The following is a 15,005-nucleotide window of genomic DNA, read 5'->3' on the forward strand; positions in this document are numbered from 1 at the left end:
TTTGGTCTTCTGAGGACAAAATGTTGTCTTCTCTGGACCATATTTCTCAAAAGTGCTGAGCTGATTTTGGCAACATGAAACTAAAATGTAAAACTGAATGTAAAAATAATTGAGCATCGGAAATTTTCTTTAAAAATAGGAAAATTTTAATTTTCTTTGAAAAATGAGGAAAATTTCAGAAAAAGGCTCAAATGATTACAAATTTTAATACCAATGTACTAAAATTTTTTATATTTTTGACTGGATACCAACTTGGTGCTAAAAGGACTTTTGAGTGTTTACACACACATCACTAAAGAACACGATGTCTGAAACTTCACCCCCCCCCTGGACAGTTCATTATAATATAGTAAGTTAGATCCCGTTTAACACAATATAAATTGACATGAGTTCATTCGTTCAAAAACTTTGTATAATCTTTAGTGAATCTGATTTCCTCACTTTGCAACTGAAAAATTCTTCTCTTTGAAGACAAATTTTGACTGCTAATAATTACTCTTCATGTAATTATTCTGGAAAAGCATATGTCTGTATGTATCTGTCATCTGTATGTTTCAATGAGTTCTACTAAAATATATCCGTACAAGGAAGGTCCATATATTTGACTTTGATATCAAAACAATAAACTTTTAATGATTCAAACAAGATCATTAGAAATCAACACTGATCCCAAGTTACATCATAATAACCACAAATAACACAATCCTTGTGTTGGCTAGGAGGAATCAAATTTGAACAGCCCTCCAAATAATTTTCAATCCAGTGTGAAACTATAAAAAGAATTAGAATCTACCTTTAAAAAACAAATAAAAAAGAGTAAGTAAAAAACGGTAAATGTCTGAAGAAAATGATTTCTTAAATCTTAACAGTAGTAAGAAGTGCCTAATCCAATATCACTATGGATCCATTGTGCGCATTCCAGCCAAACTCCCCATTTAAAAACTAATTTGATATTCATCCCATACCTGGATGAAACATCAAAGCTGTCTGCCAAACTTGGCTGATTCTTTTACACACAGTAGTCATTGCCTTGAAAAAAATTCGATCCTGACTCACAGCATACCCCCTTACTCTTAGGTTCCAAATAAACGGGGGGGTTCGAATAAACGGGGGGGGGGGGGGGGGGGTTGGAAAATTTTCTAGATTTTAATAAGCGGGGAGGACCTAATTGCCGGGGGGGTTGGAAATTGTACTTCTGAAACCCAAAAATAAGGTAAAAATAGGCTAAAATCAGGCTATTTAGAGCAAAATAAGGGGCCTTCTCTCTGAAAGCTGAAAATATTCTTAGAGATTAATAAACGGGGGGGTCCTAATAAGGTCCGGGGGGGTTGGAAATTTTTCGAAAAATTAACAAGCGGGGGGGCCCGTTTATTTGGAACCTAAGAGTACACCTTGATTGAACGCCTCCCTCTCTGAAATTTGAAAATAATTTTTCCATACCTTCTCAGCTTTTTCCCTTTGCTGTTTCATCGGTTTCTTCAGTTGGTTTGTTGGTCTTCTTTGCACCTTTTTGTCTCTTCTTATTTCTAATATGTACTCTCTTTTTGTTATTGCAAGTCAAACATGTGATGTTGATCCGTTTATGGTCTAAGTGGGACAAATCATTTTACTTTATTTCTAAATTCTATAAATCTAGGGCCAACTAGAATCTACCCTTAAAAATAACCTTCAATTGTAAAAAGAGTCTCTGGCTGAATTAAAAATAGGTAAATTTGAAGTAACTTTTCTTTAATTGACAGAAAGATTCTTTTTATGTTGCGGAAAATTTACAAGAAATGCAACTCTAAGCCAAGATTTCTTTTTTGTGTTACTTCTTTTATTATATACCTTTCAAAAGAAGTTGCGAGGTAAAGAAAATAGTCCCTAACTAAAAGACCAAAACTTCAATTTTTTGAAATAAATAATAACAAACCTCCAACTCTAACTCTGGTTGTCACTCCAGGCACCAGTATCATGTTACAGCCTTTACAAATACTGCGCTTCATTTCGTTTGTCCTTAAAGAAGAAACAATTACTGAAAGTTTTTCTTTCTTGAGATGGAATTCTATTTGGCTTGAAAAATAAGTTTGTTAAGAAGTAGAATTAATTTAGTGGCTCTTGTGTAGTAGTTTCAATCATCAATGTGGTTTGGAGAGTTTCATAAAGTTTCAAAAATTATTTCACAGATCCAACAAAGGCCTGGGACCTGAGACGAGCCATTATTAAATATAGTAAAACATACAGTGATAAGCATTTTTTCTCTTTGACAGATCTCAAACATTTGACATAGTGCCTGGATAGCTCCTCATTGTGTGGGTTGATTCTCAGATTCAATTGTGCAGCCTAAATGAGTGAAAAGGGTTTCAAAAAATCATAATACAAGAGGCTGAATCAGAGGCTACAGATGAACGAGGGATTTAAGAGCAGATGCACCTAAGATTCAGAAGGCCTCCATATAAAGTGGAATTAGGGGGGTCCTCAGATTTTGATGAAATTTGGCACATATGTGAGGAACCTTGAGCTGATCACATCCAGAAAATTTCAGCGTTCTAGCACCAGCGGTTCGAAAGTTATGCCCAATTTTGTAAAAGTCTATTTTACTGACCGGTAATTTACAGACCAGAATTAAATATGCTATAACTCCTTCAATATTTATCCAATTGTGCTGAAATTTTGCATACATGAAGAACTTATGGATTACTTTCAGGTAAAGTCAAAAAAAATTTTTTTGAGACCACCGATCTTCCGCCATTATGGATTTTCGTTTTGAAAATTCTAAAATCTTTGCGCAACTCGTGCCCAATTTCCCAAAAAAGGGGTTGTCAGAATTTTGAGTGTCATATATCATTTGAAAGCTCAGACTGTCTTCTTTCAAGACAAAAAAGAATTAGGATGGAACTCTAATCCTAACTAAAGAAAATTTGATTTGAAGTGGGGTCATTTTTTTACCGAAAAATTCAAAATTTCCCTAGCAACCGTGTATGAATTCCTTAGTAACCAAAGTAAATATTAATTCAAATGATCTGATTCATTCATAGTAACATTTTCTTATGTGTCTTTGAGCATAAACAGATGTAAACACCCTACAAGTAATCATCAAGGTCAATTTTTTTTCTATTTTCAACCAGAACTAGCAAATTTTCCCTTGCAACAAGCAAAAATTCCTTAGAAACCGCTAAAAATCCCCCTTTTAATGTTTTAATTTTTGCCTGTAGGTCCTTTGATAAATCTTTTTTGAGAGTGTACATGATGGATCCAAACATTTTTTAACCAATATCAAAGTTTTATTTCAAAATTTCCTTCAAAATATGCAAATTCTCTCAATCCTGAGGCAAAGAGATGGAGAAAAAAAGTATGAAAAAAGTGGAATGAAGGAGTGAATGTATAGAAATAATGGTTTTTGGATACTATAGTTCTTGTCAAAATTAAAGAAGAATGGCTAATGAAATAATATCTATGTGATTGTTTTCGTTTTTCATCGATTGTTGACTTTGGTCAGTTGTGTGTTCTCTTCAATCATTGCGTTTGGCTCAAACCTGAAAATATAAAGTGCTGAAGTGCTTCGGTAAGATAGGTGTCGGGTGTTGGATTGGCACATGCTTTTTTCAATTTTTCTGCTTGGCCTGGTGCAATTGATTCAAACACGGTGTCAATGGCTGATAAACTTTTTCTGACAAGCATTTTCTGGTTCTTTTCATCCAAGTCATCAAAGTCTCTATGTAGTTGAAATGTCAATGGCTCCCATTCTTTTGACATGCTACTCATGGATCGATTGAAGATTTCTTTTTCGGAATATTGAGTCTCAGGTTCATAATCACTGTCAGCAGGTTCTGGTTCTGTTGAAACAATAGATGCATTTAGGTGGTCAGGCTGATTGTCATCCATTGAGATTAAGGAAACATCCATCTCATTTGTGTCATGCATTTCAAGACATAGACAACACCTATGACCTAGGTCTATTTTGTTTTGTTCCATTAAAGAGGGATGGTATTTGACTCGACAACTACTGCACCATTTGGAACCAACTTGAATGACTGTTTTCTCTCCAGCACTAGAAAAGAGGAGGTGGCACTGTGCTGCTGCTGAAATTGGTATTTTGCGCATATTCTTTGCTTTCAATTTTGATTTCTTGTGGCTGGGATATTGGCATGACACTTCAGGTTTCCATCCTAATCCAAATTTTAATCGGTGCTTTGGGCATATTAGCGCCTCATCTGGGATTGTAAATTGAAGACGATGCATGATAAGCCATTGTTCATTGGTGTTTGGGCAGTGAAAGATTGTTTCATCTGAGAATCCCAATGATGAAAGATGGGTGGTAGGATCCTGACGACACTCACCAAAGTTTACAGGAAGAGAATTACTATCATTAGATCCAAACCAAGTCAAACCACATTCTTCATTTAATCTCTCACCAACAAAGCAACTCAACTTTTTTTTCTTAGATTGTGCCATCTACAGGGTGACCCAAAAAAAGTGAATTTTGACTTCAAGAAAAACCTAGAGAAGTACTGAACCAAATTTTAAAATAATATATGCTGAAATTAATTTTACCTTTCCTATTTACACTTTTTTGGGGTCACCCAGTAGAATTTTATATTATTTTTAGAATAGTTTAAAACATATTTTATCAAAATTGATCTAAAACCATTACAGCCACTTTTATATTTCAAATGATCAAAAAAATTTTGATAGTGCTTCTTCAAACTTTTTCTTCAAATGAGCCTTCATAGAAATAACATTTATATATTTAAAAAATGAGAAAAATAAATAAAAACACTTATATTTACATAATGGACAGGCTTTGGAGTGGGATTAGTAAAGGAATCATGTTGAATTGTAAGTAAAATAAATAGTTAAGCATTCCCAAAGTGAGGACAAGATTTTGGGATACCTTTCTCTCTAATTTTCTATCCTTGATACTTCAGTATACTTTTCCTCCTTTTTTCACTTTTTTACCAAGGAAAAAGATGAAATAGGTAAATAAAATAATAAAACAATAAATTACCGCTTTGGTTGCCTAGGACTGTCATTTGTTGCTAAGGAAAATTTGCTAATTCAGGTGGAAAATAGAAAAAAAATGACCTTGATGATTAATTGAGGGGTGTTTACATCTGTTGATGCTCAAAGACACATAAGAAAATGTTCCTATGAATGAATCAGATCATTTGAAATTAATATTTACCTTGGTTACTAAGGAATTCATACATGGTTGCTAGGGAAATTTTGAATTTTTCGGTAAAAAATGACCCCACTTCAAATCAAATTTTCTTTAGTTAGGATTAGAGTTCCATCCTAATTCTTTTTTGTCTTGAAAGAAGACAGTCTGAGCTTTCAAATGATATATGACACTCAAAATTCTGACAACCCCTTTTTTGGGAAATTGGGCACGAGTTGCGCAAAGATTTTAGAATTTTCAAAACGAAAATCCATAATGGCGGAACATCAGTGGTCTCGAAAAATTTTTTTTTGACTTTGCCTCAAAGTAATCCATAAGTTCTTCATGTGTGCAAAATTTCAGCTCAATTGGATAAATATTGAAGGAGTTATAGCAGTTTTAATTCTGGTCTGTAAATTACCGGTCAGTAAAATAGACTTTTACAAAATTGGGCATAACTTTCGAACCGCTGGTGCTAGAGCGCTGAAATTTTCTGGATGTGATCAGCTCAAGGTTCCTCACATATGTGCCAAATTTCATCAAAATCTGAGGACCCCCCTAATTCCATATTTCTGATCCTTAGCCGCATCTGCTCTTAATCTAAAGGATCCTACATTTACAAAAAAAATAAGCAAAAAGAACAACTAATTGAAAACAACGACAAATCTAGTCATTCACAGCTTGGACCCAGCAAGTTTGCCCACTCCAATCTTTTAAATTCTTTATCAAAGATCAACTACATATGGTTAGAAAAACGACAAATTAGACATGTGTGTTGTAATGCAGGATTCTTCGCAGGAGACTTTCATAAAGATTTTACCTAAAATTTAAGGAGTTGAGGTAGGTGGAAAAAAGAGTGTCATCCAAGGCTGGGGAAACGTTTATTAGTACTCGATTCACGGATTCATGCGTTTCTCTTTAAATTCACACATTTACATAAATTTTTCTTGAGATTCAGGCAAACCAAATTTTTCAGAAAATTTTAGGTACTGTAAAAATCAGGGAAACATTTGACAGTCAGAGAAATTTAAACGTAATCAAAGGAAAAAGGTAAAATTCACGTATTCACAAAAAAAGAGAACAAATTCAAAAATTTAAAAATGAGATTTTCACGTTCATGCTGAAGCTTTTTCAATCATGCATTCATGCATTTTTTCAATTTTCACGGCCACTGACGCAAACCGCTGGGGCCACATTTATTACTTTTAAGAGTAACAGGCTGAAAATATGCATTAAAGCAGATTATAAGGAAACAATTCAAAATGATACCTGTTTGAGAAACTCAACTCGTTCATATGCATCTCTTTTGGGAAAGTTTCCTTTCTTGTCCTTTGTCTTGTTCTTCTTCCCTTTTGTTTTATTATTGGAATTATTCATACTAAAATAAGATCTACGTAAGATTTGACTTCATTGATGACAGAGTTTAATACTTTGCAATCACCCCTTTAACAAAATGAAAGTTAACATTATCAGTGTATCAGTGATATCTTTTTGCATAAATATTTCAAAATTTATCAGAAACTTTTATTTAGCCCCCTCCAAAGATGCACAAAGGGTTAAGTCCTGACATTTGCTGAATGTGTATTAGGATGTCATGTTAAATAATTAAAAAATTTAGCACCCAAACAATGAAAAAAAATTAATGCAAACTTTAATAATTATGCAATAATATGTCATTCTTTTGATGCTGGAAAATTGTTTTAACATGACATCCTGACTAACAAAAGGTCTATTCTTTGAGACGCTGCCATACCATGTTTATCTATATAACCTTATCATGAATTCCATATGTGACTAACTGACATTTCCACTGTTTAGCAGGCTAGAAGTCAAGCTTGAAAATAGGAATAAAACTTCTTTTGGTGTGGTAACTATCAGTGGGGGTCAAAGTTTCAAGAACCATATAAAACTTTTTCTCTTGACTTTGACTTGGTCAGAAATTGCAATTAATAGGCCCGTGACTAACGGACACAAAAATTAACATCTAAAATGGGACACTTTTACAAACAGCTGTAAAGTGCTGTGTCCTAAAGCTACAGTTTGGGTTTTTTGCTTAAATTCACTAGAGGAAAGGTTGAATTTTATGTTTCAAAATTAATTTTGAAAAAAAAATGTCAAAGTAAGAAAATATGACAAAAATTGGGCAGAAAAGGCTGTGACTAACGGACATTTAAAAACGTGACTAACGGACAAAACGTTTTTTTATGATTCTGACGAGGCAATCCAACCATTCCTATATTTGGTGCTTTTGGGGTGAAATGTTATATCAATAGAATGACAAAAGCCTAAAAGAATAGAAGAATTCTCATTTTTCTCTGTGTGGTACCATTCCTATCAAGTTCATAGATCCCGAAAATTTGAAAATTTTGAAATATAAAGATCTGTTGAGTTTTTATGGGTGTTTTTTTGCACTGCATTGTTTCTTTGTTGAATCAGGACAAAGACAGACAAATTGGGTAAGGGTATTTTATTTATTTACTTTGGAAAAGGATTATTCTCCCTATTATGACAACTAGTCCGTTAGTCACGAAAATGTAAAATGCACACACAAAGAAAGGATTGACTATTTAACATATATCTATGGGTGAAATGGGTAAATATAGTCAAAATAGCTTTAATAAGAACAAAATACATGGTTTTTTAAGCGAGTGCCGTCTATTATATTCTCCGAACTCTGAATTTTAAATCTATTTCGTGACTAACGGACAATTGCCATGTTTACTAACAGAAAACAACTTTTAGTGGAAAAATACTTCATTTTTGGTAAGTTTAGCCTCAATTTGTTTGCAATAAGGTGTTAGAAACCAAGCATTTTGAAAAATTTCATCTCAGGTAGGATGATTTTCGTGACTAACGGACACTTCTTCTTGATGAGCCTCTTGTGAGCTACCCACTCAACCTTTAGGGCTAAAATTTTGCACTTATTTTATGGACATAGTACTTCTGTTTTTAAGACAAAAATAAAAGAAACATGCAGCTTCCCTTGGCTTTCATTGGAACTTTTCTTCTTATCAATGTGACTAACGGACAGTCGGGTGGGCATGCATAACAGCCATAAAAAAACAAATAGGAGTTAAGCAAAGCAGATTTTGACTATTGATATGTTTTCTATAATGGTTGTCAGTACTCTATCACAGATTTGTGTACTGATACAATCATATTTGGATGAAGAAAGTTTCTGGCAAAGTTCTTGGTTTTTTCAAGCAATTTTGTATTTTTTTGTATTAAAGGCTTCACCCCAGCACAGAAGCGTGAAAAATGGACTTTAAAGAAAGATTTTCTGGATTCTCACACTTCAACATATGTATATTCAAGAGAAAATGAAAACTTATGTTATTTCTGAATTTGAAATTTTGACCTAGATGTTAATTTTCTCATGGAATTCATGTTATATAATGTTGAGTACACTCTTTTTTTAATAAGAATATACTTTATAAGAATATTTATGATGAAATTGGCAGAAAAATTAAGAATATGCTAAGAATATCACCATAATCAGCCATAATGGAATTTGGCAACTGAACCTAAGATTGGAATTTTTAGAACATTTTACCATTAAATTGCCAATAACTCCCCAAAACAGGGGGGGTCGGTACTAAAATTTCAGACATCATGACTTTTAGTGACGTGGCAGTATTACAAAAACAAGGACTTAAAGCATTTAGTCCATGTGTACTAAATCCAAATAGGTGGGGTCTCAGAATTTAAGAAGAATTTAGTACATGAAAAATCNCTTATGTGACCAACAATAAGAATCGTTTGTAGTGGTTCTCCAGGGGGGGGGTCAACATCCAGATACCAGACCCATAGCCGGGTGGTGGTGTCTTTTTTTCCTTTAAAAGTCTGAAAAGGCAAGTTGGTATTGATGGGGGCGGGTCCCCCTTTTTTTAGAAAAAAAGAGTTATCCTCAGTTGGTATTGATACCAAAATAGGGGGTGGGTACCCCTTTTTTTAAATAATATGATTCAGAAAGTTGGTATCCATATCAAAATGACAGCAAAACTTTCCTAATTTTTGCCCTTATAGCTAGAAAATACCCCGAAAAAATTAAACAGTCTGTATTTCTTTATTATCTTGGTCGTTTTTGTATAAAGGTAAAACTCTAACACCAAAGCAAACTGGATCAAGCAGGATGTAGTGTAAGTATCAAACAACCCAGAGTAAACAAATCTTATTTTTCTTTTTGTTTTTGTTTTTGTGAAAATTCTAATTTCGAATGTGCAAAAGACATTCGAATTTTAAAACATTCGAAAGTATTCAAATCGAATTTCTGTTAGTGTTTCTGTGTTTATTAGTTAAGGAGGCAGAAAGCTTTTTACAGTTAAAAAGTCAGTCAGGACAGTATGTTCTTTATTTTAATCAGATTTACTCTTTATTTAACAGGTTTCAATTGGATTTGTTTTAGCTTTTGAGTATAATGACTGTAAATGAGTAATAAGTATAAATGACTTTGAAGTTTGTTTGTTCTGGACTTCTTCAATATTTTCAAGTTTTATTTTTGATCAAGCCTGAAGCAAAAACATTTTTTCTGTGATAGCATTTGGTAATGAGTGAATCTATTCTGTTCTAAAATTATGTACTAATAATAGCTTCTCCTAGTTTTTGCACATCAATTATATTCAGATAATATTGATTCAGATTGATTTTGTTCAATCTCTGTACCCTGACATTAAAATTTGATATGAAATTTAACTTTTTAAATTACAAACTCGTGAAATTTGAATTTCCTAATAGCCAATGATTCTGCTGCTGCATTTATCCTTCACGATTAAAAACTTTTAATTATCAAGAGGGTCTGCAAAACATTGTTGAATAACTATTTAAAAAAATGAAAAACATCTGGATTACTATACTACGATTACTTCAATAAGGCGAACATCAATAATATGTTCTGTTTGGGTTGCCTGACTGACTCACCTTCAAAACATAATCCCGAGTTTTTCCTTAGTTAAGCCCTTTTCCACATCACCATTCGCTTCAGGTTTTTGTTTACTTCACCCACATTGAGTCCCTTATTGAAATTATAAGTTGAAATTCACTGACATGGTAGAGCCAGTACCCCTGAGGGCCCAAAATCGGGTCCAGTTTTAAGCTCAACACATTTCACTGTATTTATTTTATCAAATTTAAACAGGGCAGCAAGGGATTCTGTTTCCCACCAACTGGATTCTTAGGGATTTACTAATTTAAAGAAATCTGACAACATTTGCTACCGACCGAACAGATTTGGGAATGCTTTGTGACCCGAACCGAACATATTAAACTCCTAATCAAATTTATTGATTTAGGCAGCCATTGAAAAACTGCTCTAGTCCATGAGCTGGAGGTCAAAATGGGCTCAACGAGTGCACCGGACAAATTATATATGAAAAGTTTCCAAATTTTATGTAGAATAAGAATTTCGATGTTAGCAAGGTCAAATTTAATGGAATAAGGATTTAGTGACGTCACAATGACACCTGGTGAAAAAAAAAGGTGTGAAAATTAGTCAGACCAAGATTCTACTTTTTGGGAAATATCTCGGGGAACTAAAATTGGTATTGCTACGAAATTTGGAGCATATGTTCATAATGAGGTGACAATTACATTCAAAGAAAAAAAACTGAAAAAAAATCATTTATGACGTCACCAAGGCGCGCCGAAATTGAAAAAATGAGAAAAAAAGAAAAATTTTGCCTAAATTTCGATCAAAAGTTTGTGTTAACTTGGCCTGTACCACTCAAAATACGAGAAAAACACAATTTACCACCTATAATCTCATGTTACGAAGTAAATACTTCAAAATAAAGTATTCGTTGGGTTTTCATGGGGCGCCAAAGCATCAAAAATAATTTACGCTCGTTTTGATCTGTAAATCAGCATTTCCCTAATTTTTGTAAATATTTGAAAAACTAGTCAATTATTGTTCCAAAAATCAAATTGATAACTAAAGATTCCTAGATGAAAATGGAAAAGAGTTTATACTTATTTTCAAAAACGACCCTATGACGCCAGTAAGGGGCGCCAAAATAGAAAAAATTCAAAATCTTGCCTTAAACTTAATCAAAAGGTTGAATTCACCTGACCTTAAAGAATTTATCACTTACTTTGTTAGAATTTAAAGTAATTGCTCCATAATGATTGATTTATTGTTCTTATGAGGCGCCAAACCTTCAAAAACATTACGCTTAATTCGCTCGTAAATCATGATCTTCCTAATTTTGGTTAATATTCAGTAATGTCAGAAATTTTTAAGCTATAAGTAAAATCTTATGAAATACTAGATTAAAATGTAAAATTTAGGAATTTTGAAACTTATAAAGGTTAGTTAAACTTGGTAAGGGTTAGCAACAGCTATTTTGTAAAAGTAAAAATGGAAAATTAGCAGAGGTTTCAGATTTATTAATTGTCCTCGATATCACTTTCTTCATCACTTTCAAACTCTTCGTCGTCTTGATCGTTCTCTTCATCATCTCGATTTCCACAATCATCACAACCACACGCATCACAACATTCCACATGTTTAGGGTCATCTCAATCACCTTGTCGGTCTCCACTCTGTTGAAAACACCGTCACTAATCTGTGCAGTAAAATTGCCAAGAAGAAACTGCTCGTATATTTCAGGAAATTCGGTTTCCAAAGCAAGCATATCGCCAAGCATCACTGAAAGGTACCTTGCGTAATTGATGTTGTCGTAAGCGAAAGCAAATGGGATGATTTCGCGGATGCATTCAAGAAGAAGATCCCACAAACCAGCTCTGCAGGCGTAAATTACATTCAAAAGTAGCTCCACCATTTCAATGTAGCTAATCCAAAATTTCGGCAAGCTGAATTCTGAGGCTTTAATCTGATCCTTAAGGTCAATGTAATTGTTGAAATACTCCTCGATACATGTATCTGCGTCTATGGTATCGTAGATTTGTTTGTTGATCTTGTCCAAGACCAATTCATTGCAAGCCTCATCAACTCGACCACACTTTCCACTTTCCACCAATTGGTCAATTAGAAGGCGCTGGAGGGCTTCATAAAACAGCTTATACATCCGGACACCTCGGTTGTAGCTTTTACCACGCAAGGCTGAGTCAACAGAACCTTCAGCAATGACTGAACTTTGGATTAAGGCGTCTTTCAGTCCACCATCAGCAAACTCTGTTCGTGTCAGATTTCTCAAGAAGAAATTGGCTTACTGACACCTTTTTCAAAAACCCCAAAACCTTTCCGTCCGCCTACCCTAGGTATTTTTAAAAACTGCTGCGACACCTGGCGACGCAAACAGAACAATATTTTGATGACCGCCTTAGTACCATCTGACTTGGAGATCCAATTACATTTCCTACCTAAAGACTGACCCACCAAATTTGAAAATGATTATGATGTAAACGGAACATGTCATTGATGGTCGCTATACCCCCACTACAAGAAAAGAGCATGGCTTTTCTATGCCCAAAATATCTGACTGATTGAATGGGCCATTCCAGAAAATTTTTGTTACCCCCCGTCGGACGAATTGCATCTTTTAATTTTTTCTAGCCTCAGAAGTAGTTTTTCTTTTCCAGTGGTGGTCGGAAATTCCGATAAGAATCCATGTACTTAAAGTGGATTTTTAAGACGTGGAATACATGATAGATAAGGGGCCGTCGACATTCGACTTTCGAATTTTTTAACGGCATTTGGCCGTTATGGTTCTGACCCCCTCCCCCCTCTACGTTAACGGCCATCAAATTCTCTAACGTTAAAAAATTGTCAAAAATCGATGAAACTCTAAATTTTCTCCTTCACTTTCATCGTTGTTTCGTAAGCCATCTTTATTATCGCTACGGCTTCGCTCAGTTTACATTTTAAAAATAACGGAGATAATTTCTAAACTTTTTTCCGAAAGTTGCGCGAATTAATTATCTCCGTAATCATAATCAAAAGAATAGTGGCATTTCAAAGAAAAAAAACCGACCGTCTGCGAAATTCAAGGGCCGTGCGGACCGTCTAAACAAATGGAACACGAGACATAAACATCGGGTCGTTTGTTTTGGTTAAAATTATTCTAAAAAATAGCGAAGTGAATACTTTAGGTATGTGACTTTAGCAGATCTTAGTTGAAGGAAGGAAAAGAAATATGGAAAGTAACATTTGTATGGAATAAACGTCTCAAAAATCAATATTTTCTGGTGAAAATAATTGATATGTGGTGAGTTGACCCCTAAAGAGATTTTCGACCTTCCCTTAACGGCACATGGTCGACCCCCTTCCCCCCCTTAACGGCCAAATGCCGTTAAAAAATTCGAAAGTCGAATGTCGACGGCCCCTAAGAAGGACCATAATCTTATTTGTGAAATAAAACCTATAGGAACTCAAAAAAAAGCACTGGAGAAAAAAAAGAAGCTTTTAAGTCTAACAATGGTGTTTAATCCTTTGTTTAATCCAAGCACTCATTTTGGGATACTCATTCATGAGATTGATGAAAGTCATACAATGTACAGAACAGACAGTCAGGAACAATGTCTCAGTTAGGACAATGGCCTAATGGCCTAACTAGGACAATGGCCTAAGAAGGACATTTTTTAAATGTCCTAATTAGGCCATAGATGGCCCAAGTAGGACATTTTTAATTTAAACCCCCATTTTAGAGGAAAATACACATGCTAAAAACATAACCAAACTAATAGCAACCTTTAATTGATATAATATGTTGAAAATTTCTTCAAAATCTGCGGAAGGGTCTTTTCTCTATTAGCGAGATTATATATCTGTACGGCTAAGGCTAAAGCGGCGAGTAAGGCAAATAATGGCGGGTGAAAGCAAGTTTGATAATTGACGTAACCGTAGCCGTAGAATATCCTCGATATATACATTATCTCGCTTATGTGTCTATGAATACGGCCAATAAGTTTCTCCAGTTAAAGCTTTAGACATTGCCGTGATAATTCACTGCCGCTTGGTCTACCATTATGAAAATTCCTGATTTTACAAATAAAGGACTGTCTACATTAAAAAATTGCAGTTTTTGTAACATGTGCACTAGGCTTTTAGCTGCTTGAGTTTTCAAATTAAGATATTTCTTGATTCCTTCGATCAAAATATTTGAAAATCACCAAGAAGCTTTATTTTTTGGTGCTCTTTCGATTGGCGATGGTTAAAATTTGCGCATTTTTCTTGATTTTGAGTTATAGGCAAAAATAGGAAAAATGGCCTAGTAAGGACATTTTTTATTTCCTAGTTAGTACATATGTCCAAATTAAGACACACTGTCTTAAGAAAGACATTATTCCTGAATGACAGATGGTAAAAAGAACTGCTAAAAATGTAAATAAAGATAAAAACACAATATTTAACTGATAAGAAAAAAAAAATTGATGATTACTTCTGATAAGCGCTCCCTCCACAAAAATCCACGACTCTCCTTGGCTCCAAGTTATGTGTGCACAGCTTCTCAATGAATGATTTTGATACACATTTCGATTGGAATCTAATGTCCACCATTTTGTTTGACTTCAACTTTCCGATTGAGACTTGGGCAGGAAACTTGACACAAATTTCATAATGGGACCCAAATGTCCCAAAATGATTTAGATATAGCAAAATAGATTTGTTCTTTAAGAGATTTAAAAGGGGTGGGGACACAACGAGAGTAAGCCCCGTTGAGTAACAACTTCGTACAAATGAGAAGCTGCACAGACATGACTTTGCTATGACTAAAAGAAATCAACTCCTCACATTGCTCACCTCGAAAGGATCTTCGCTCAGACGAGAATCGTTGCTTCTATCAGCTCTCAAAGCAAGGTATTTCTACCACAGGTCCGGGGACTTTTCCCAGAGAATCACAAAGTGTTTCCACCATGCGAACTCGGAGAGTCTGTCTTCGTTGTGCCCACGTGAATTAGAATTTTTCGGGTA

At 34.4% G+C, this 15,005-nt stretch overlaps 1 protein-coding gene across 2 annotated transcripts; it reads right to left on the reverse strand.

The window, feature by feature from the left end:
• Nucleotides 1–535: 535 nt before the first annotated feature.
• Nucleotides 536–14,970, reverse strand: LOC136815162 (uncharacterized). 2 transcript variants are annotated; one of them, XR_010847681.1, is made up of 5 exons: nucleotides 14,835–14,970; nucleotides 2,222–2,322; nucleotides 1,913–1,995; nucleotides 1,441–1,587; nucleotides 536–770 (listed from the first exon to the last, which is right to left on the reverse strand). XR_010847681.1 is itself a non-coding variant. In XM_067071612.1 (5 exons), exons 1-4 carry the CDS (start codon nucleotides 6,512–6,514, stop codon nucleotides 1,445–1,447), a joined length of 435 nt encoding a protein of 144 aa, XP_066927713.1. In that variant the 5' UTR covers nucleotides 6,515–6,554; the 3' UTR covers nucleotides 536–770; nucleotides 1,441–1,444. The 2 variants fall into 2 exon arrangements, 1 of the variants encoding a protein (XP_066927713.1); XM_067071612.1 differs by lacking the exon at nucleotides 14,835–14,970 and adding an exon at nucleotides 6,407–6,554.
• Between the last annotated feature and the right edge of the window lie 35 nt (nucleotides 14,971–15,005).

Source organism: Clytia hemisphaerica, unplaced genomic scaffold, assembly GCF_902728285.1.
Source record: "Clytia hemisphaerica strain Z4C2 unplaced genomic scaffold, Clytia hemisphaerica genome assembly, whole genome shotgun sequence".
Taxonomy (NCBI): domain Eukaryota; kingdom Metazoa; phylum Cnidaria; class Hydrozoa; order Leptothecata; family Clytiidae; genus Clytia; species Clytia hemisphaerica.

Excerpts from the sequence above, each read along its gene's own strand:
- LOC136815162 (XM_067071612.1), bottom strand. The coding sequence starts at position 6,514 with ATGAATAATTCCAATAATAAAACAAAAGGGAAGAAGAACAAGACAAAG. Across the intron at positions 2,323-6,406 it reads GAGTTGAGTTTCTCAAACAG|GCTGCACAATTGAATCTGAG; the intron begins GTATCATTTTGA and ends TCACTCATTTAG. Across the intron at positions 1,996-2,221 it reads GAGAAAAAATGCTTATCACT|GACAAACGAAATGAAGCGCA; the intron begins GTATGTTTTACT and ends TTCTTCTTTAAG.